General features: G+C 63.5%; 1 protein-coding gene across 5 annotated transcripts in view; it reads left to right on the plus strand.

Moving 5' to 3' along the window:
- Nucleotides 1-22,725, plus strand: part of CUX1 (cut like homeobox 1) — a 204,190-nt gene that overhangs the window by 167,933 nt on the left and 13,532 nt on the right. For 2 of the 5 annotated variants that reach the window (XM_029082234.2, XM_039914460.1), the window contains exons 15-21: nt 72-743; nt 2,134-2,199; nt 7,048-7,149; nt 7,514-8,352; nt 10,081-10,249; nt 11,397-11,453; nt 20,482-20,772. In XM_029082234.2, the coding sequence (XP_028938067.1) occupies nt 72-743; nt 2,134-2,199; nt 7,048-7,149; nt 7,514-8,352; nt 10,081-10,249; nt 11,397-11,453; nt 20,482-20,772 (2,196 nt within the window). The remainder of the gene's footprint in view (nt 1-71; nt 744-2,133; nt 2,200-7,047; nt 7,150-7,513; nt 8,353-10,080; nt 10,250-11,396; nt 11,454-20,481; nt 20,773-22,725) is intronic. The other 3 variants (XM_039914459.1, XM_029082238.2, XM_029082236.2) reach the window with 3 other exon arrangements.

Below are 22,725 nucleotides of genomic sequence, written 5' to 3' on the forward strand. Positions count from 1 at the left end.
CTTTGCATTTTGAATTGTGGTTTTTCCCTCTCGGATCCCCCATAATGCATTATGTTTGACCTTCCTTGTAGGGTCAGCCAGGAGAAAAGGGAAAGACCAGCCTGAGAGTCAGCGTCCTGGAACTTTGTCGGCCTCCCCTCCCTCTCAGTTGCCCCGCAACACGGAGGAGCCGGCTACCAATACTAACGGTACCCACCAGTTCTCACCAACGGGTTTAAGTCAAGACTTTTTCAGCTCATCCCTGGCAAGCCCCAGCCTCCCCCTGGCCTCCACGGGAAAATTTGCACTAAACTCTCTCCTCCAGCGACAGCTAATACAGTCCTTCTACTCCAAGGCCATCCAGGAAGCAGGAAGCACAAGCCTGATTTTCCCAACAGGTCCTTACAGCACAAACTCCATCTCTTCCCCAAGCCCGTTACAGCCGAGCCCGGACGTTAACGGCCTGGCCCCGTCGCCCAGCCAGTCCGAGGGCGCCGGCAGCGTCTCCGAGGGCGAGGAGATGGACACGGCCGAGATCGCCCGGCAGGTGAAAGAACAGTTGATCAAGCACAATATCGGCCAGCGGATATTCGGACATTACGTCCTGGGACTGTCGCAGGGGTCCGTGAGCGAGATCCTGGCCCGGCCCAAGCCGTGGAATAAGCTGACCGTCCGGGGCAAGGAGCCCTTCCACAAGATGAAGCAGTTCCTGGCGGATGAACAGAACATCCTCGCGCTCAGGAGCATCCAGGGCCGGCAGAGAGGTGAGCGGTTCGGGCCCGGGGCCCCTGAAGGCCCGCGCCCCCGGCGGGGGTGGGGGGGGTGGGGGGGGCCGGAGAGGGGCGAAGTCCCCCGGCCGCCGGGGCCGTGGGGAGGCGGCCCGGCCCGGAGCAGGGCGGGGGAGAGGGGCCGCCGCGCACCGCCCCGTTGGGGTCGGGGCGGCGAGTGCCGAGGTCGCCCCGGGGGAGAGGGCGGAGGCGGGAGAGGTCCGGCCTCCCAGCCCCCCGCCCCCTTCGCCACGACTTCCCGCGCCGAGCGCCCGCTCTCTGGGCCGGGCGGCGGCGGCCCGAGCGCCCGGGGGGGGGGGGGGGCTGGCGTGAGAAGGCACGATCCCTGCCCTCGAGGAGCTGCCGGCCTGGCCGGCCGGGGAGATGAGCCCAAGAGAAAGGATGGGCGTTTGCCGGCCCTCTAAAGCTCCCCGGAGCGACCCGCCCCTGGCCCCGGAAAGCGTCGTCCTCGGATGCACGGGCTTCTCTGGGTAGCGGCGGAGGGGACCGTGGCGGCCCCGCGGCCCTTGTCGTTCCCGGCGCCTCCCCTCCGCCCGGGTGACGGGGACCGTTCGGAGGCCCGTCGGGGGGAGAGGTGCGGGGCGAGCCATCCAACCAGAACAGCCGTAAACCGAGGCCAGGCTGTGACTTCTGAAGATGGGATCGGGGGGCGGGGGGGGGGGGGGGGGGGGGGGGGGGGCGGTCCATCCCAGGGGTTTCATCCAGACCGCCGTGCTGGAAAGAATGGGGGCGGCGTCCAGGGTGACCTGTGGCATCAGTCTTTTGGGGTGCTTAATTTGGTGCCTGGCTTCCTTGGGAGAGATGGGGGAATTGGAGATAATCTCTTCTCTCTCTCTCTCTGTCCCTCCCCCTCCTTCCCCTTTCTGTCTCGTTCATTCGCTCCCTCTCCCTCCGTCATAATAAACCACTCCTCTTCCGCGGTCTCTAAGTCAGTGTGAACTTAATAATAACTAAGAATGATTTTGGTACCTGTTAGCGCTTACTCGGTGCCAGGCGAAGCGCCGGGATAGAGGCAGGGTAGTCGAGTCGGTCACAGTCCCCGGCCCGCACGCAGTTCCCAGTCTAAGCAGGAGAGAGAACCGGGAGCGAATCCCCGTCATACGGATGAGGGCGCCGAGGCCCGCAGAGGTGAAGGGACCCGCCCGAGGTCACGCGGGAGGCGAGTGGTGGAGCCCGGTTTAGTCCCCGTGCTCTTTCCACCGGGCCACGCTGCTTCCCCTCCGTGGCCGTCGGTTTCCGCTCGCCGGCCCCGAGATTTCCTCGAGCCCCCCGGCCTGAGCCCCGGGGTCTCCGCCACCCCCCAGCCAGCGTCCCCCGCCCTCCCCCCCTGCTTGTTTTGTTCTTACCACCCTTGTTTTTCCCGCAGAGAATCCAGGCCAGAACCTGAGCAGGCTATTTCAGGAAGTTCCGAAACGAAGAAATGGGTCGGAAGGTATGTCACAGGCCGGTGTTTTCCTTTCGCAGCCGCTCTAACCCAGGCAGGGGTGGCTCGGGCTGAGCCCGCGGGTTGTGCTAGGGCTGTGCAGGTGGATTCTGGCCTGGAGGAATCTGATGGAAAAACAGAGCTAGTAAGAAGAAAACAAAACCTCGGGGGCCACCGTCTCCCTACCTTCCCCATTTTCGGCCGGCGAAAATTCGGGAGGGGGAAGGGAGGTGGGGGTCGGGGTGTCGACGGGGCAGCCGCCACCTGCCTTCGCCCCCGGCCCTGTGCAAGTCCCGAGCTGGCGCCTTATTTCTTCGGGGCTGGACGGACGGCCCTGGCCCGTCGCCCCAGGTTCCGGAACCTGGATCACCCCCTGCTTCTTTCTTCTCTTTTTCTTTTTTGTTTCCCAAATGGCATTTCCGAAGCACTTACTGCGTGCCGGGCACCGTACCGAGCGCTGGGGTGGACACGGACCCGTCAGATTGGACGCGGCCCCTGTCCCCACGTGGGGCTCGAAGGCTTCGTCCCCGTTTTCCAGATGAGGGAGCTGAGGCCCAGAGAAGGGAGGCGACTCACTCGAGGTCGCGCAGCAGACGAGTGGCGGGGCCGGGATTAGAACCCAGATCCTCCCGACTCTCGGGCCCGGGCTGAATCCACTAGATCGCGCTGCTTCTGCTCCCCCCCCCCCCCCCCCGCCCGCCGCGGGGCCGGCCGGTGGACAACTGGATTAGGGGACCGAGTCCCGAGACGTCTGCGTTCAGACCTCGGCCGGTGCGAGCAAACGTCCGTCCCCGCCCGGTGCCGCTCATCAGGCAGTCCGACGGTAGTATTTATCGGGCGCCTCCTGCGGGCGGGGTGGTCTCTTAGACAAACAGCCATCGTGATGGTGGCATTTGAGCGCTCCTTGTGTGCCAAGCGCTGGACTAAACCCTTGGGAAAGTACGATAGAGTTGATAGATGCGCTGCCCCTGCCCACGGGAGCTTCCGGTCTACGGAATGCGGGGAGGCAGACTAAAACAAATCACAGATAATCGGGTCAGTGGCGTTCATCAATCATTCAAGCAACCGATGGTATTTATCGAGTGCTTACTATGTGCGGAACGCTGCGCTAAGCACCCGGGGGAGGACCGTACCACAGAACCGGCAGGCGCATTCCCTCCCCGAGGCGAACCCACAGTCTGCTAGTGATGTTGGTATTTGTTAAGCGCTTACTCTGCGCAGAGCACTGTTGTAAGCGCTGGGGGAGATACAGGGTCATCGGGTGGTCCCACGCGAGGCTCGCAGTTAATCCCCATTTGACAGACGAGGGAACCGAGGCACGGAGAAGTGAAGTGACTCGCCCGCAGTCGCCCAGCTGACAAGCGGCAGAGCCGGGAGTCGAACCCGTGACCTCTGACTCTGAAGCCCGGGCTCTTTCCACTGAGCCACGCCGCTTCCCCTGATGATAATGATGACGATGGCATTTCCGAAGCGCACTCTATGTGCAGGCACTGTTCTAAAGCAGTAATAATAAATAATGTCGGTATCTGTTAAGCGCTTACTCTGTGCAGAGCACTGTTCTGAGCGCTGGGGTAGACACAGGGGAATCCGGTTGGCCCACGTGGGGCTCACGGTCTTAATCCCCATGTTACAGATGAGGGAACTGAGGCTCAGAGAAGTGAAGTGGCTCGCCCAAAGTCACCCAGCTGACAGGCGGCAGAGCCGGGATTCGAACCCATGACCTCTGACCCCAGAGCCCGGGCTCTTTCCACTGAGCCACGCCGCTTCTCCGTGGGGCAGTCGCAGGATAACCGGGCCGGACGCAGTCCCTGCCCCACGTAGGGCTCACAGTCTTAGTCCCCGTTGTACAGGTGAGGAAACCGAGGCACGGAGAAGTTAAGTGACTCGCCCAGGGACGGGCCGCAGACAGATCCGAGGGGCGAATGTACGATCTTAGAGGTCGAGCGTACAATCTCAAGGGCTAAAAGTGGGGAAACGGTAGAATACGGGGGGGGGGGTGTGGACGAGAGAGGGTCGAGGGGTTGGGCTCCAGACCGTAGACTGTAAGCTCACTGCGGGCAGGGAATGTGTCCGTTTATTGTTCTGTCGTACTCTCCCAAGCGCCGAGCACAGTGCTCCGCACGCAGTAAAGCGCTCATTAAATCCGGTTGAATGAATGAACGGGCTGAGGATCGCAGCGTTCATATGAGGTTCCCAGCCACCGCTCTCCAGCGTCTGGGCCCCGCGCTTAGCGCCGGGGTGGCGATGACGCTCTCAGATCGGACCCAGGAGCCCGAGAGAGGACAGCCGTAGCGGAAGTCGCTGTCCCGGCCCGCGAGGAGCTCGCTCCCGGCTGGGTCGGCGGGAACGCGGATGTAATTAATAATAATAATTGTGGAATCTGCTAAGCTCTTACTAGGTGCGGGGCACCGTACTGGGCAGTGGAGTGGACACGGGCGAATCGGGTTGGACACGGTCCCTGTCCCACACGGGGCTCGTGGTCCCAGTCCCCCCCCATTTTACAGATGAGCTCACTGAGGCGCAGAGAAGTGAAGTGACTTGCCCAGAGTCACGCAGCGGACGAGGGGCAGAGCCGGGATTAGAACCCGTGACCTGCTGACTCCCTGGCCCGTGCCCTGCCCGCTGCTCCGTGCTGCTTCTGATTAGTGGAAGCGGCGTGGCTCCGTGGGAAGAGCGCGGGCTCTGGAGTCAGAGGTCATGGGTTCGGATCCCAGCTCGGCCACTTTATCGGCTGTGTGACTTTGGGCGAGTCACTTCACTTCTCGGACCCTCATTTCCCTCATCTGTAAAATGGGGATGAAGGCTGCGAGCCCCACGTGGGACAGCCCGATTCCCCTGTGTCTACCCCAGCGCTTAGAACAGGTGCTCGGCACATAGTAAGCGCTTAACGGATACCAACATTATTATTAGTAGTGGTTCCAGGCAGGGGAAGGGCCGAACTGGCCGAGGATATGAGACAGTGTGGCCACGACAGCAGCGGCAGGTATTCGCTCCTTCATTCAAATGTATTTATTGAGCTCTTACCGTGTGCAGGGCACTGTACTGAATGCTTGGGAGAGGACTGTATAAGAATAAACGGGACACCCCCCCCCCCCCCCCCCCGCCCGCAACGAGCTTACGGTCCAGAGATGAGCTTACGGAGAGCGGGGAGCGTGCCAGCAGGCTCCGATGACCAGTAGGAGGGGAGACGAATCGAAGGTGCCCGTATGCCCCCGGGAGCATGATGGGCGGGGGCGGGGGGGGGGTCCGGGACAGGTGGGGAGTATGGACCGGTGGCCCCGGACGGTCGGGGTCAGTAAGAACGTGATTCGGGGCCTCCGCCCGCCGGAAAATACCCGGCCCCCCGGCCCCCCGGCCCCGGCGTGGGTAGGGGCAGGCCGCCCCCCGGGCTCGCCGCCTCCGTTCCGGAAACTGAAGGAAGCCCGTCTCTAACCCTAAAGCCGCGTCTTTTCTCCCTCCTCCGATCGGGACGTCCGGCCGACGGACCCCGATGGGAGTCCCCACGGCCCTGCCCCCGGCCCCCTCCCCGCGGGTTCCTCTTCGATTCCGGCCGGGAACGAAGGAGGCACCTGGGCCCGTCCTCCCGGGTGGAGCCGTGGGGGCTGGTGGATTTTCGGAGCCTCCTCTAGCTTGCCGCTTGCCGGCCAAATTTCCGTTTGGCCCCGTGCTTCTTTAGATGCCTGCTGCGAAAGATGATTAGTGATAACGTCGGTATTCGTTAAGCGCTCCCGATGTGCGGAGCGCTGTCCTAAGCGCCGGGGTAGACACAGGGGGATCGGGTTGTCCCACGTGGGGCTCACGGTCTTCATCCCCATTTTACAGACGAGGGAACTGAGGCACCGAGAAGTGAAGTGACTCGCCCACGGTCACACGGCTGACGAGCGGCGGAGCCGGGGGTCGAACCCGTGCCCTCCGACTCCAAAGCCCGGGCTCTTTCCACTGAGCCACGCTGCTCCTTCGCCGGCAGCGCCCGGATTGAACTCGGGGGAGGGGGGGCCGGGGCACCCCTCTGGGGGGGGGCGGGGGACGTCGTCTCCGGAGGCAAGGGGGCCGTGTGAGCTTCGGTCTGTAAACTCCGTTGCGTTGGACTCCCCCGAGTGCTTAGTACGGTGCTCTGCCCACAGTAAGGGCTCCGTCGATACCACCGTTGGATCGATCGCTTGGGAAGGGTCCCCTTTCCAGGCCGAAAAGGGCTGTCGATGTCAGAAGAGGGGGGCGGGCGGCAACAGGTCAAGCAGTCCGTCGGTCAGTGGGGTTTATTATTACAGTATCTGTCAAGTGCTCACCGTGTGCTAAGCCCTGGGTTAAAGACAACGTAACCGGGTTGGGCTCAATCTAACTAGAAAGGAGGAGGGTTGAGTCTCTGGTTACAGATGAGGAAACTGAGGCCCAGGGAAGCCAAGCGACTCGCCTGCGGTCAAACGGCAGACGAGGGGGGAGTCGGGATGAGGGCCCAGGTCCTCCGATTCCCAAACCCGGCCTCTCTCCATTAGGCCCCGCTTGCCGCGGACAGAGCACCGAACTGAGCGTTTGGTCCTCGCCGGGGTTTGCCGTGCGAGATCGGAGTCGGCGCCGATTAGAAATAGAGGTGATAGCGTCGGCGCTGGTGGCACTCGCCGAGCGCCCGCCCGCTGGGCGGGGGGCCCTGCCCCGAGCCCTCGGCTGCGGCCCGAGGGCTGGCTCAGCACGGTTGACGTCGGGCCCTCCCCCGGGGCCTCCCGGCGCTCGGCCCGTCCCCGCTCCAACCCCGGGGGAGAGGGACCGGCCTCGGTCCATCCGTCCGCCCCGCTCGGGGTCCGTCCGTCCCCGCTGGGCCCGGCCCGCCCCTGACGCGGTCGACTTTGTTTCTCGCGGCAGGCAACATCACCACCAGAATCCGCGGCGCCGAGGCCGGCTCGGACGAAGCTATCAAATCCATCCTCGAACAAGCCAAGAGGGAGCTGCAGGTCCAGAAATCCGGTACGGCCCTCGCCCTCCCCGCTCGGCCCCGGCCCCCCCCGGGCCCCCCCGGCGGGGTCGGTGCTGAGGCAGGCGGGCGTCCCTCCCCTTCTCCGCCCCGTTGAGGTCCGCGCCGGGTCGGGGGAACGGGTAGAGAATGGGGTTTGGGCTCTTCCTCCCCGCCCTTCCCCCCTCTGTCGGTTGGTGGATTGGGGGTATTTATCGAGCGCCTGCTACGCGCGGAGCACCGAGCGCTTGAGTGAGTTGACTGGGACAGGGTCGGGAGACGCGATCCACGCACCCGCCCCGGGCCTCGCGCGCGTCCGCCCCGGTCTCCCTCCCTCCTCCCGGCCCTCGGGCTCACCGCCGCCTGTCCTCCCCGCAGCGGAGCCGGCCCAGCCCCCGTCCGCCTCCAACAGCGGCAACTCGGACGACGCCATCCGCTCCATCCTGCAGCAGGCCCGCCGGGAGATGGAGGCCCAGCAGGCGGCCCTGGACCCCGCCTTCAAGCCGTCGCCCTTGTCTCAGGCGGACATCTCCCTGCTGACCCCCAAGCTCGTCGCCACGTCCCCGATGTCCTCCGTGCCCGGCTACTCGCCCCTGGCCGCGTCCCTGAAGAAGCACCCGCCGGCGGCCGAGCCCGGCGTCTGCGCCCTGCAGGGCCTGGCGGGGCTCAGGAAGGAGCCTCAGGAGGCCCCGGCCCCGGAGCCGCTCGGGCCGGCCGAGGCCGGGCCGCGGCCCGTCAAGAGCGAGCTGGGCCGGGGGAGCCTCTGGAAGGACCACTGGTGGAGTGCGGGGCCGCCCGAGCGCCGGAACCCGGCCCCGCCCGAGGACGCCAAGGCGGACGAGGCCGGCCCCGGGCCCGGCGGCAAGGAGAAGGCCGGCGGCCAGAGCCGGCCGGACCGTGGCCCCCCGCCGCCGGGCCCTTCCTCTTCCTCCTCCTCGGAGTACTGGAAGGAGTGGCCCAACGCCGAGTCCCCCTACTCGCAGGGCTCGGAGCTGAGCGTGACGGGGGCCAGCCGCAGCGAGACCCCCCAGAACAGCCCGCTTCCCTCCTCGCCCATCGTGCCCCTGTCCAAGCCGCCCAAGCCCTCGGTCCCGCCGCTCACGCCCGAGCAGTACGAGGTGTACATGTACCAGGAGGTGGACACGATAGAGCTGACGCGTCAGGTCAAGGAGAAGCTGGCCAAGAACGGCATCTGCCAGCGGATCTTCGGGGAAAAGGTAGAGAGGGGAGCCCCCTGGGTCCACCCCGGGTCTGCCCTAGGGGCCCGTCGCCTGGCGGCGTAACAGTCGCGGTGCTCGTGGCGCGCTTTCCGTGGATGAGCCGACGCGCCTCAGGGCGCTGAGGTGGATCCGAGTCCGTCGGGTCAGATGCGGTTCTTGTCCCACGCGGGACTCGCGGTCGATCAGTGGTATTCGGCGAGCGCTTTGGGGCGCGGAGCGCCGTACTGGGCACGTGGGCGAATACGACCTCCCGGAGTCAGGAGACGGGTTGCCCGACCGCAGCCGGCTTACCGTCTGGAGAAGGAGCTTACGGTCTGCCGCGAGGCGGAGCGGGAGGAGGGACCGAATCCCCATCTCGCAGAGGAGGAAGCGGACCCTCCCTCAGTCACCCCGTAGGCGAGCGGCAGGGCCGGGATTAGAACCCAGGTTGCCCGACCCCCAGGCCCGGGCTCTTGCCCCTGGGCCGTGCTGCTTCTCCGTCGCTCCGCTGGCGTGTGGTGAGGCGGCACGATGCCAGCCTGGAAGCCGGAGGGCCCGGGCCGATGTCCCACTGGCGCCGGCCTGCTGCGTGGCCACGGGCAAGTCACTCGGTGTCTCTGATCCTCAGTTTCCCCGTCTGCACGGCAGGGTTTAATAATACCTGCCTTCCTCCCTACCTCCCGGGGGATGGCGCAGGCCGGACCGAGCTCAGAAGTGCCAGAGTGCTTCGGGCGTAAGACCGCCATCCTACGTCGCGAAATAGTATTTTTGCGAAGGCGTTTCGCCTCTCTCGCCGGCGTCGGGAAGCGCGGGGCAGGTTCCTCTGAGACGGGCCAGAAGACGGGACTCTTCCCAACGGCCCCCGGGGGACAGTTTTGCTCCAGAAGGGACAATCGCCTCCCCACCCTGCCTCTCCGGGAGTCAGAGGCGTGTCCACCCGCTGCCCCCGACTCATACACAGACCGTACGATGTTTGACACAGGGCTCAGGGAGACCACGAGGCAACTGATTAACGAGCCCCCGTCCTCGGGGTCCAGAAGCTGTGGGCTGGGGATTGTGCGTTGGCCTGCTCCGGGGGTCGCCGAGGAACCCAACTTGAAGGGGCTTTCGAAGCCTCCTGTGGGCAGATCTTAGGGAGTCAGGCACGTCGACCTTCTCGTCCCGCAAGCGAGCTGCGCTCCAGGACCCGAACCCCTCCGAAGTTGGGGTGGGCGGGGGGGTGGGCGGAGTTCGGGAAGGAGTCCGTCGAGGGGGCTGACACGGGCGTGAGCGTGCAGGCGCAGGCGAAGGCCGCCGGGAGACGAACCCGTCTCCCGGGCGAGCCGTCGGCAGACGATAACTGTGGTCTCCGTCAGGCGCTCGGCACGTGCCGAGCAGCGCGGCGAGCCGCGGGGTGCGTCCGAGATGATCAGGCTGGGACGCCGTCCCCGTCCCGCCGGCGGCTAGTCTGAGGGGCACCCTGGGCCCCTCCCGTCCGGTCCCTCCCATCCCGTGTGGGGACGGCGAAACCCAAGAGGGACACGGGTGCGCTCGGCTCTCCCAGCGCGGCAAGATACTCGGGGTTCGCCGGCCCCGGGGGAGAGTGTCCCGTCGACGGGCCCAGAGAGACCGTCCCCGGGCGGCGCCCGTCCCGGGCCCCCCGTTGGGGCCGAGCGCCCACCCGCCGAAGGAAGAGGCCCATTCGTGCATGTTCCGCCACTGAGACGGATGCCCTGACGCCAACACGTTCTCTGGTTGTCACTCAAGGTTTTGGGCCTGTCACAGGGGAGCGTCAGCGACATGCTGTCCAGGCCGAAGCCGTGGAGCAAACTGACCCAGAAAGGCCGAGAGCCGTTTATCCGCATGCAGCTGTGGCTTCACGGGGAGCTGGGCCAGTGCGTCCTGCCGCCGGTCCTGGGACAGCAGCCGGGACAAGGTAACTTCCGCTCTCCCGCTCCGGGGGCCGGGCCGGATGGAGGGGGGGCGGGGGGGGGGGGTGGGGGCGGCCCGTCGCCCGCGGCCACGCACTTCAACAGCCGCTCGGTTTCCGAGCGGCGGCGAACGAGAGACCAATTGAGAGCTTGCCGTTGATGCCGAAGTCGAGCGGAAAGATCAGGGAATTGAGTCGGGGAAGTAGAAGGAACCGAAGGGAGGTCGTCTGGCGGTTGCAAGGAGCAGGCCAGTTCACGCTGCCGAGGAACAGCATCTGTTTATTTGGGTCTAATCGTGCAGAGCCGTGTACTGGGTGTTCCGCTGTGTAGCGGGGACTGTACCGAGTGCCTGTATCGTGTGGCAGAACATTGTACTAGGCGCCCATTGCACGCAAGGCTTGGAAGGGCACACCAGGAGACAGAGAGAGGCTCCCTGCCCTCAGAGAGCCTGCGGTCTAAGGGCATAGGATAGGCAAGCAGTCGGAAGGGACAAATGGGGAGAGAGCGAGCGGGAGGAAGATCAAGGACGCGAGAGACAGCAACACAGCTGGGCCGTGATGAGAACGCTGGAAAGGTCGTCGTGTCCGCGGGCCTCGTTGATAGATTCGTTCGGTCCATTCGGTCGTATTCGTTGAGGGCTTACTCCGTGCAGAGCGCCGTACTAAGCGCTTGACGGAGTGCGCTGGGACCAAAGACGTATTCTCTGCCCGCAGCGAGATTACCATCTAGAGCGGGAGACAGGCATTAATGTAAATGAATTACAGATACGCACGCCAGGACGGGTGCAGCTACATCTGTGCTCGGCGAGTGCCTGTCGAGGGTCCTAAGAAGGGCGGGATCACGGACTGCGCCTGCAGCTCTGACCGCCCGGGCCCCGGCTCCTGAGTAATAATAATAATAATAATTACTGAGTGCCAGGCACTGTACTGAACGCTGGAGTGAATGCAGCGCTGGACGCACCCCGCCCAACCCTCTGTTCTTGCCCTCGTTGGGCCCGGGTAGCCTGTCAGTAGATGAGAGCTGCCTACTTGCCCCTCTCCCCACCCCACGGACGCGCTTGACCCCTCCATGATTGGGCTTAGCGGTGGCGCTGTCCCTTGCCTTGAATTTAATTTTTGTCCCTGACTCCCGCCCTTTTTTTTCCTCATTTAGTGCTCCACTCTGTGACTTCACTGCAGGACTCCCTTCAGCAGGGATGTATGAGCTCAGGTAAGGCACTGCTTTCTTTCCGTTGCTTGCTAGCGCCAGGTTTGGTCCCCGAGCCCGCGGAGCCGTAAGGGAGGGAGAGGTATCCGTCGAGTGCTTACACCGGGCTGAGCGCTGAGGCAGACGGGAGACGATGAGGTCGGACACGGCCGCGGTCCCACCCGGGTCGCGCGGTCTGAGGGGGAGAGAAAACGAGCACTGACTCTCCGCCAGTCACATCCGCGGGCCGGGAAGCCGGGGCGCTCCCGGTTGGGTTGGAATAAGAAGAAGAATGTTAATCGTGGCGTTTGTTAAGCGCTTACCGTGTGCCAGGCACTGTACAAGCAAATCAGGTTGGACACGGTCCCCGTCCCACGTGGGGCTCACGGTCTCAATCCCCAGTCTCGATCTGACGGCAGCCCTTGCCCGGAGATCCGTCACTGAAAACGCACCAGGGGAGGGGGAAGAGGAGGGGCTCGGAACAGGTTGCAGCGAGGACTCTGATGGGTCGGGGGATTGGTTATTTTTTTTTTTCAGTGGCATTCGTTAAACGCTTCCTATGTGCCAGGCGCTTGTACTAAGTTGATATAGTAGTTCAACTTAGATATAAGGTAGGGTAAGGTAATTAGGTTGAACGTGGGGCTCACGATCTCAATCCCCATTTTACAGACGAAACTGAGGCACGGAGAAGTTAAGCGACTTGCCCGAGGTCACGGAGCGGGCAAGCAGCGCAGCCGGGACTAGAGCTCAGGTCCTTCTGACCCCCTGGCCCGTGCTCCATCCGTAGGCCGTGCGGCTCGATCAGTCGGGAAGCAGTCCCTTACCCACGTGGCGCCAGGGCCGTGCCCGTGCCGGGTTCCTCCGGGGGCAGGATGTCCACTCGGGCTGAGGGCGCCGTCCTAGCGGCCGGGGTCGTTGGCACCGGACGTGGTCGGGGGGGGGGGGAGGGAGGCACCTCCGGAGAGCTCTCTCGCCGTCGGGGAGAGGCGGGTCTGGCCCGCGGTGCTGGAGGGGCGACCCTGCCCGGCCTCTCCGGCTCCTTTCCCGCCGGGCGATCCGGGGGTCCCCCGAGACTCTCCGTTTGGGAGACGGGGTCCCCGCCCACAAGCTTCACCCACGACCGTCCCTCACCCCGCCTCACCAGCCCTTCCGAGGTCTTCCGACACAGCCCCGGCCTTTCCCTCCGATACCCCTCAAGGGCCGGGCCAAATCGGGCCGTGCCGGTCGAGGAGGGGGAGAGCGTCTTCCCTTCCGGTCGTCCCCATCTCTGGCTCCCACCCAGCGTTCCCAGCTCCCAGTGGGAGGAAGGCCAGGGAGGGAGGGGCGGAGCGTTTGGAGAGGATAAAAGAAGCGGGCCGCTTCACATCTGCTTCCGAAACGCGGGCCTGGCCCTCAACGGTTACTTATCCTTCAGTGATTTTAAAAATCCACGGCCTGGATCCTCCAGCGCCGGGGATAGAAGCTACTTCGGTTTCCATCCCTCTCCTCCTCTTCCTCCCCGCCAAGCGCGCGGAGCACTTCGTGTGCACCGGACCGTGAGGCGATGAATCCTCACTACCTCCGGGGAGGGAAAGAGGCACGAGATGACCCGGGGCGAGGGAGAGGAGGGGGCCGCCGCTCGGCACTTCCCGTCACGTGCGGGGCCTTCCCAGGCACCGCGGAGTTTCCCGCCGGCACCGTATCCCTCCCCTTCCAATCCGGGCGGGGAGAGACCGGCCCGGGCCTCCTCGGACCAGCCGAGTCCCACGGACCCCCTCCGGCGCCCGCCCGCTCCGGTGCCGGCCGCCCGGTCGATGGAGGCGAAGGGCCGGAGCCCAGTCGGAGTCCGGGTTCGAACCCGGTCACGCAAATGGGCCGTCGGTCAGTCGTGTATATTGAGCACTTACCGTCTGCAGAGCACTGTAGTAAGCGCCGGGGAGAATACAATACGATAAGAAACGGACACATTCCCCGTCCACCGCGAGCTTGCGGTCTAGAGGGGGAGACAGACGTGAATAGAAATAAATAAAATGACAGATGCGGACGTAGGCAAAAAGATGAGTAAGGGGCCCACATTCCGCATCCGGCCATCACCTGAATTGCGCTTTCTACGTCGGGCTCACTCTCCTTTCGCTCTCGGGTCATCTGCCTCCCCTCGTCCCCCCCGCTTTCCTCTCGGCTGCCTCGAGGGTGGCCAGATGGGAGGGGGTCTCGGGAAGAGCAGACTACAGCTGGACTCCTTGTGGCTAGGATCCTCCTCAGGCGTGCAGGCTCCCGCCGAGCCAGGGTCCCCGCCGCGAGAATCGGGTCCCTTCCGGACCGACCCTCACCCGCCCTCACCCCGGCCGGCCGCGCCGCCAACCGTCTGCCCCCGGCCGGGGCGGCCGTCTCCCTGCCGAGCCTCCGGGTCCGGTCCGGACGGCCGGCGCTGTCCCTCTGTCCCCCGCCTTCCACTGTCACGGAGGAGTAGAGCGGTCGTTCGTTCAGTAGTATTTACTGAGCGCTCACTGTGTGCAGGGCACCGTACTAAGCGCTCGGAACGGACAGATCGGTAACGGATGGAGACGGTCCCTGCCCGTTGACGGGCTCGCAGTCTAATCCGGCCTCTAATCGGACCAGTCTGGCCCCAGCCGAGCCTCCGTCCCCTGGGACCGTAAGCTCGTTGTGGGCAGGGGATGTGTCTCTGAATTGTATCCTCCTCTCCCAAGCGCTTGGCGGAGTGCCCTGCACACAGCGACCGCTCGATAAATACGGATGAATGAATGAACGGAAGCTCCCACGACAGGCGGCCCGATTCTTCTCGTCCTCTCCCCCCGGGCTGAGCGGCTCCAGAACCTCAAGTCCCCCGGCCCGTCGGCCGGCGCCGCACAGAACCGTCACCCAGAGCAGGGTGCGGCGAGCGGGCGGCGGTCTGTTAGATAACGCGGCCCACGTACGGTCTGGGCGCCCCGGCCTCCGTCCTTGACTGCGCCCGACAGAACAGTTCGGGAAAAGACACAGATAAATATAGTCGTTCGCGGTGAGACGGCCTGCTTTTCTGGAAAGACAAGTGAGGTCTAAAAGAGTGTGATCCGTCACTGATTTGATGAAGTGCTTAAACTGCTGGTGGGTGAGAGAAAGTGCGCGTCTTTCTATTTGTGTGTGTGTTTGTGTGTTCATCCTCACTAGCCTCAGGGACCGCGTGTTGCTCTCGGATCTCCGCGTGCCGGGAAACGCCGAGAATTTTGGTGCGCGGAGCGTTGTGCGTGGCGTCCGCCGGGTGCGCGGGACTCTGCTGGGAGCCCCTAGTGTGCAGGCTGCCTCTCTGGGAGTGGACCGAGGGTCTGTTGTGTGCAGGGCACTGTACTGGACACCTACTGTGTGCCAAGCACTTGGGAGAGGACACCAGAAACAAAAAGATCCAGTCCCTGCCTCCGAGGGTCTCACGGCCTAACGCGGCCCCCACCGACCAAATGAACGTCTTTCCCCTAATCCCTCGACCGGCGGTATTTACCGAGTGCTTACTCTGTGCGCGACACTGGACTGAGTCCTTGAGGGAATACGGTAATGATAACGACTGTGGTATTTTTACGTGCCGACTGTGTGCCAGGCACCGTTCTAAGCCCCGGGGTCGATCGGAGATAAGCCGGTGGGACACGGTCCCTATCCCACCCAGGGCTCACGGTCTTAATCCCCATTTTAATGATGTTGGTATTTGTTAAGCGCTTACTATGTGCAGAGCACCGTTCTAAGCGCCGGAGGAGATACAGGGCGATCAGGTTCGCCCCCCCCCCCCGTGGGGCTCGCAGTTTGAATCCCCGTTTGACAGGTGAGGGAACCGAGGCACCGAGAAGCGAAGCGACTCGCCCACGGTCACCCAGCTGACGAGTGGCGGAGCCGGGATTCGAACCCGGGACCTGGGACTCCAAAGCCCGGGCTCCTGCCACTGAGCCACGCTGCTTCAACTCATTAAATCATGTTTAGACTGCAAGGAGCGCTGTTTCTGTTGACAAATAGAATCAGCTCCGAGGAGACAAAGCGGGCAATTACTGGGAAATGAAGCGTCCTCCGTTACCTCGCGCCTGTCCTTTGTGCGCGGGGCGGGGGGGGGGGGGAGAGGAGGAGACAGACAAATTGGTGTCAGGCTCTGCCCTACTTCGACAGGATTGCACAACTGGGGGTTGATGAAGTAGCCCGGAGAAGGACGCCACCCCTCTCCCCACCCTCCTCACCCCCACAACCCCTCCGCGGCCCCCGCGCTCGTGTCCGGGAAACCGTGGATGACCCCCAGCCCCTCCCTGGGAAAAGTCAGAGAAGCGGCGTGGCTCGGGGGCCAGAGCCCGGGCTTGGGAGTCGGAGGTCGTGAGTTGGGATGCCGGCTCCGCCGCTTGCCAGCTGTGTGACTTCAGGCAGGTGGCTTAACTTCTCTGTGCCTCCGTTACCTCGTCTGTAAAATGGGGATTAAAACTGTGAGCCCCACGTGGGACGACCTGATCACCCCGTATCCCCCCCCCAGCGCTTAGAACGGTGCTCGGCACGTAGTAAGCGCTCAACGAATACCAACGTTATTAAAAATCCCACATAGAGTCGCCCGGTTGGCCAAGTAGCCAGGGGCTCAGACTCTCCCTTCCACTTCCACCCCCAAGGCCTGCTCTCTCTCTCTCTCTCTCTCTCTCTCTCTTTTTAATGGTATCCGTTAAGCATCCATTCATTCAATAGTATTTATTGAGCGCTTACTGTGTGCAGAGCACTGGACTAAGCGCTTGGAACGGACAAATCGGTAACAGAGACAGTCCCTGCCCTCTGACGGGCGCACAGTCGCATCACTGAACTGTGTGTCAAGCACTGTTCTAAACACTGAGGTGGCTACAAGTTAATCGGTCCAGACAGGCCCAGCGGCACGTGGGGCTCGCGGTCTGAGGAGGGAGAACTGGTATTAAACCCCCATTTTACGGGGGGGATGCTGAGGCACGGAGAGCAGCAAGGCGAAGGGGATGGAGTACGAGCCTGGGAGTCGGGAGGATCCCGGCTCTGCCCCTTGTCTGCTGGCGTGACCTTTGGCGAGTCACCTCTGGGCCTCAGTTCCCTCATCGGTAAAACGGGGATTGAGACGCTGAGCCCCGTGTGGGACGGGAACCGTGTCCAACCTGACCAGCTCATATCTACCTCAGCGTTCAGTACAGTGCCTGGCCTCGTAAGGGATTCAAACTTGCATGAAAAAAACCGAAGTTACGTGACTCGTCCGAGGTCACCCAGCAGGCAAGTGGCCAAGCCGGGATCGAAACCCGGGTCCTCTCTTCCCTAGGCCCGTGCTCTTTTCTCCTTCCTTCCCTCCTTCCTTCCCCTCCTGCCTCCATCCCCTCGCCCAAATCAAACCCATCCCCCCACTCTGTCCCCCCCCCCCCCCAAACCGGCCAAAGTGCAGGTCTCCCCGTCCAACTCCCGGGTCTCGTGCTGTCCTCCAATCCGATCCCAAGGGGCCACTCGTCCCCAACGCCCTCTCTTATCCCAGAGCTGGGACGCTTCCACGGTGTAGGGCCCGAGCCTCCCCTCGGATGGCAGAGGCAGCCGGACCCACCGTCACCTGAGCTTTATCCTGGTTTCGAGAGTTCACGTTTCCCCCGCGAGAGCGAGGTCCCTAAATATAGCTCGGGTCTGAGCGGGCACCTTCCTGTTTGTCCTCCACGAGAGGACGAGGATCAGCCGGGGCCTTGGCGCCGAGTTAAGTCGCCACGCTGCCTTTGGGCCGCCCGGCCCGGGAGGGCAAAGGGAGACCGGGCCCGTCGGTCTCTTGCGGCGGATTCTCGGTCGCCGGTCGGCGGGGCTCACCCCCACCGATAGCTCATTCCCGTTCCGGGAAGGGGGACGGGAGGGGGACCCTCGCCCCCGGCAAAGAGAGGGCAACGACGGCCCTCCTCGCTTCGCGAGGAACTCTCCCGTGCCGAGCGCCCGGAGCCGGGTTAGAGGCAGGTCTCCCCAGGGCCAGCAGAAAGATGTTCTAATCAATTACCACATCATAACACTGATGTATGATAATTACCCGGCGTCCCTCCTGAGAGAGAGCGCCGCTTTCGGCCGCGCAGCCGCTCCTTCACGGTCCGCCGCCTGATTAATATGCAAATAATAGGCCGATTGCACGATGAATGCGGAAAATGAGTTCGCTGATAACGCGCGCACCGGAGCGGGAAGATGATAAATTACTTTTACCGACTGTCCTACATTAAGTACCCTTTCTCAGCCATTTTATCACGAATTAAGGAAAGCAGCACGGAGGGAGTGTGAGGACGCGTAAAATAATGGACCGTAATGGCTTTCGGAGCCCGGTCGCTTGGTTGCGGCGGCTCGGCCCGGGGTCCGTCCGGCTGCTAGCCTCTGAAGAGGAGTGGAATTCCCCCCCCGGTCCTCCCCCGACCCCGGGTACTGTACCGAACATGGGGCCGATATTCATTCGTTCATTCGATCGTATTTATCGAGCGCTTACCGTGTTGCAGAGCACCGTACTGAGCTCTTGGGCGAGTACAGTTTAACAATGAACGGACACATTCGTTGCCCACAAGCGCGTACTGTGTGCAAAGCACCGTATTAAGCGCTTGGGAGAGTACGGTATAACAATAAACAGACTCATTCGCTGCCCGCAGTGAGCTTACAGTCTACTACCTCATCGGGTCGGACGCAGTGCCCGTCCCACACGGGGGTTCCAGTCTAAAGAGTAAGAATAATAATAATTAGGGTACGCGTTACCCCCTTACTACGTACCAAGCGCTGTTCTGAGCACTGGGGCGGATACAGGTCAGTCGGCCTGGACGCGGTCCCGGTCCCCCATGGGGCTCATCTTCTTAGTCTCCATTTTACAGACGAGGTACCTGAGGCCCAGAGAAGTGAAGTGACTTTTCCAAGGTCACACAGCAGACGTGGCGGAGCCGGGATTAGAACCCAGGTCCTTCTGACTCTCTGGGCCTCAGTCACCTTATCTGTAAAATGGAGGGGGCGAGACGGTGAGCCCCATGGGGGACCGGGACTGTGACCAACCCAGTTTGCTTGTCTACACCCTAGCGCTTAGTAGGACGCCTGGCACAAAGTAAGGGATTAACAGATACTATTATTATTATTATTATTATTATTAGAGGATGCCTCGGCCCCTTCCCCCACCCTCCCGCGACTGCGGGGCTGCGAACAACCGGCGTGGACGTTGGCCACGCTTGGGGCTTGGGGGAGCTAGAGGACGGAGGGCACAGGGAACCCTTCCCCGAGAAGGAATCCGTTCAGATGCCTCAGAGCCGAGACCCGACGAACGTAGACGAGCGTTATCAATTAGTCGTCTAAAAGGGCTCCGTCGTATTCCGGGACCGCCCGGGCCGGCTGATTGATTTCCCCGACGGAGCGGGCCAGGGTAGCGTGGCCGTCACCTGGGCTTTAGAGGAGCTCGTTAGTTTTGAGGAGGGGGCCCCCCGCCACCAGCGCGTCGGCAGGAGCAGGCGTGGGAGGAAGCGGGGGGCCGCTGTCGGAATCCCCCTCCCGCCCCGGGCCGCCGCCGCAAACAGTGATAATAATTATGGTACTTGTGAAGCGCTTACTTTGTGCCAAGCACTGCTCTGAGCCCCGGGTGATACGGTTGGGCACAGTCCGTGTCCCGCCTGGGGCTCCCGGGCTTAATCCCCATTTTCCAGATGAAGTGACTGAGGCCCAGAGAAGTGAAGCGACTGGCCCAAGGTCACGCAGCCGGCAAGCGGCGGAGCTGGCATTAGAACCTAGGACCTTCCGACTCCCAGGCCCGGGCCGCATCCCCTACGCCCCGCCGCTCGGCGGCGGGACCGAACGGCACGGCTGGGGCGGGAAGACCTCCAGGCGGAGGTCATGCTGCACCGCCCTGCCCCTCCGTACGTCGGGGAGCGACGGGGGGCGGGACCGCCCCCTCGCCGAGGCTCCCTGTCCCCCCCAGTCTCCCCTCTCATCACCCCGAAGACCCTCTCCATCCCGGGGAAGCCTCCCGAGTGCTTCTGGTCCTCTCTTACGGCACTAGCCGCCCCCGAGTCCCCCCTCCCCCTCCCCTCAACCCGGTCTCCCCCACCACCTCTGTGCGTTCGTCTCTTCGAGGGGACCCCGGGGTGCCCCCGCGGGGTCTCGGCGCCGGGCCCGGAGCCCAGGCCGGAGTCGGGGAGGGGCCGCCGTCGGTCCCGCCCCCACACAGCCGCTAACCAGTTGGCGGCGGGCGCCCGCGCCAGCGACGCGGGCCGCCCTGCCATTTTGGCTCGGCGGCCCGTCCTTCGAAATGCGCAGTTCGCCTTATGCCGTGCCAGCAGTCAAAATGTCACTTACAATAATTACTTTTTGGTGAAAATGCTTGCTGACTTCCTACCTTCAAGCTGTTTTTTACCCAGTAGGGAGATGATAAGAAATGACTTTATCCCGACTGCTCAAATGAACACTAAATGGAATTTAGATTATTTTCGCCTCAGATAGAGGGGCCGCATTCCGAAACGTAAATAGCGGATCGGATAAACGGCCAATTTGTCTCGGGAAATGAAGGCGGATCGGCTTTCCCATTCCGCTTCTGCCGAGGAACTTCAGATAGCCGTCCCGTCTGCCCGCCGTCCCCGGGGTCTCTCGTTCCCCACCTGCCCGGGGACCCTGCAAGTCACCTGGGTTCCGGAGAGCCTCGGCCCACGGTTTCTGCCGTCCGAGGGCAGCTGACGGAGCTCGGACCTGCGAGCCAGAAGGTCGCGGGTTCTGATCTTGGCCCCGTCACCTATCTGCCCCGTGGCCCTGGGCAAGTCGCTTCCCTTCTCTGTGCCTCAGTTACCCCTTCTGTAAAATGGGGATTGAGAGAGTGAGCCCCTCGTGGGCCGGGGACCGTGTCCAACCTAATTTGCTCATATTCACCCCGGCGCTTAGTACAGCTCCTGGCGCATAATAAGCACCTGAGTCGGGGGTCGGTTCCCGCCGGGGGCCGTGCCGGGGGCGGTGGGGTCGGGGTCTCCCCGCCGCCGGAGGCGGAGAGTTGGGGCCCGGGTCCACCGGGAGCCTCCGACGCGGACGGCCGTTCCCGAGACGTGTCGGCGCTCAATTTAGGGGTCCTCCCTTGTCCTCGTTGCAGACAGCACCCCCAAGACCTCAGCCAGCTGCAGCCCCGCCCCCGCCTCCCCCATGAGCTCCAGCGAATCGGTCAAGAGCCTGACGGAGCTGGTGCAGCAGCCGTGCCCGACCATCGAGGGCAGCAAGGAGGGCAAGTCGCAGGACGGCGACGGCGACGTCCAGCCCGCCACGCCGGTGCCGCTCTCCGGGCCCTCCGCGCTCAGCATTCAGGAACTGGTGGCGATGTCGCCCGAGCTGGACACCTACGGCATCACCAAGAGGGTCAAGGAGGTGCTGACGGACAACAACCTCGGTAAGGCCGCCCCCCACCGTGTTCCTCGAGAGCGGGGCGAGCCGCCGCGGCTCCCCCGCCCCTCCCTGGGGGACCCCCCTCACTTCTGTCTTCGTCTAAGGGGGTCCGCGCTCTCCCGGCAAATTCCGAAAGAGGGAAAGAGGGGAAACATGATGACTGGGAGGGGGGCTGGGAGAGAGGGAACCCCACATCCCGTTTGGGGGGGGCGCCCCTCGGGTCCTGTCGATCGATCAGTAGTGCCGAGTGCCCGCCGTTCGGGTGCAGGGCACCGTGCGGAGTGCTCGGGGCCCAACAGCAGAGCAGACCCGATCCCAGCTCTCGAGGCGCTTCCAGTCGACCGTGGATAGGGCGCTGTGCCCGGCCCTTGGGCGAGTACGAGAGAGGGAGTAGACGAGATCCCTGCCCTCAAAAGAGATTCGTTCAGTCGCGTTTATCGAGCGCTTACTGTGTGCAGAGCACTGTATTAAGCGCTTGGAAAGTACGATTCAGATTCCAATCTGGCGCTCAGACAGTCGGTGGTATTTATCGAGCACTAATTGGGGGCAGAGCTCTGTATTAAGTAAGGCTCGATAAATACCACTGATCGAATGAGTTAAGTCCTCGGGAGAGTACAGCACGACACCGTCGGTAGGCACGCTCCCCGCCCGGGACGAGCTTACGGTCCGGAGTATGGTCTGCCGGGCGCAGGGCTCTGTACCGAGCGCTCGTGAGAGTCCTCGGAGAGCCGCCAACCGCGTAGCAGGGGTAATAACAATCGCGGTATTTGTTAAGCTCTTACTACGTGCCGAGCACTGATCAGATCCTGAAACGAAGTAGAGGCAGGAGGAAGAAAGCAGTGGGGGCGTGGATGCGAAATGCCGCTCTAGAGTTCCTGGGGTACGGGGCAAGTCAAAAAGGGCCACGGCGGTTGTAGGTTTTGTTTTGCTTAATGGCATTTGTTAAGCTCTTACTATATGCCAGGCGCCGTCCTGAGCCGTGGGGTAGATACAAGATGATACGGTCGGACACGGTTCGTGTCCCGTATAAAAATAATAGTAACGGTGGTATTTGTTAAGCACTTAGCGGTCACTGTACTAAACGCCGGGGCTCCCGCTCTTGATCCCCATTTTACAGACGGGGGAACTGAGGCTTCGAGAAGTGAAGTGACTCCCCAAGGTCCCAGGCAGCAGAAACGTGGCGGAGCGGGGATTAGAACCCTGGTCCTTCAGACTCCCGGGCCCCGGGCTCTATCCACTAAGCCACGCCGCTTCTTGAGTTCACGAGCACTCTTGTGGCGGCGGAGGCGGGGCCCAGGTGGCCGTCGGGGGGACACGAGCCGGAGTCGGCCGGCGGCCGCGAGTCCGACCGCTACTCCGGACCGAGGGCCGCACTCCGGGCGCTGTGGCTCGGGGCCTGTACCTGGTTCCCCGCTCGATCGATCGATCGATCCGGGGTATTTATCGAGCACTTACTGGGTGCGGAGCACTGCGCTGGGCGCTCGGGGGAGTACGGTACAGCAGAGTCGGTAGACGGGTCCCCCGCCCGTCGGCAGCTTCCCGGGGAGGCAGACATTAGAGTTAATTACGGATATGGAGGGAAGCGCCGTGGGGCTGGGGGTGGGGGAAAGATCAGGTGCGTCAAGGGGACAGATCCCACTCCCCGACTCCCACCCCACGGCCCGGTGACGGTCCCCGATTCACAGGCGTGCGGGTGGGCGAGCCCGGGGAACTTCGCCCTCAGAGCCCACCCCTCCGCAGGCCGGTTGGGCGGGATCTGAGGGCGGAAATCCCCCCCGGGCTGACTCGGGGCCGGCCCGTGGCGAGGCGGAGGGGCCAGCCCGGATTTCGCGATGAACCCCAGTGTCTCTCTGACGTCTTTCAGATGGCGAGGCCAGGCGTCCTAACTGCCCCCCCCCGGCCCGCCAAGCCGCACTCCCCCGGCCGCCCGAAGGCGGGGGCGGACTCGAGGACGGGT

This window comes from Ornithorhynchus anatinus, chromosome 17, assembly GCF_004115215.2.
Source record: "Ornithorhynchus anatinus isolate Pmale09 chromosome 17, mOrnAna1.pri.v4, whole genome shotgun sequence".
NCBI classification, from domain to species: Eukaryota; Metazoa; Chordata; class Mammalia; order Monotremata; family Ornithorhynchidae; genus Ornithorhynchus; species Ornithorhynchus anatinus.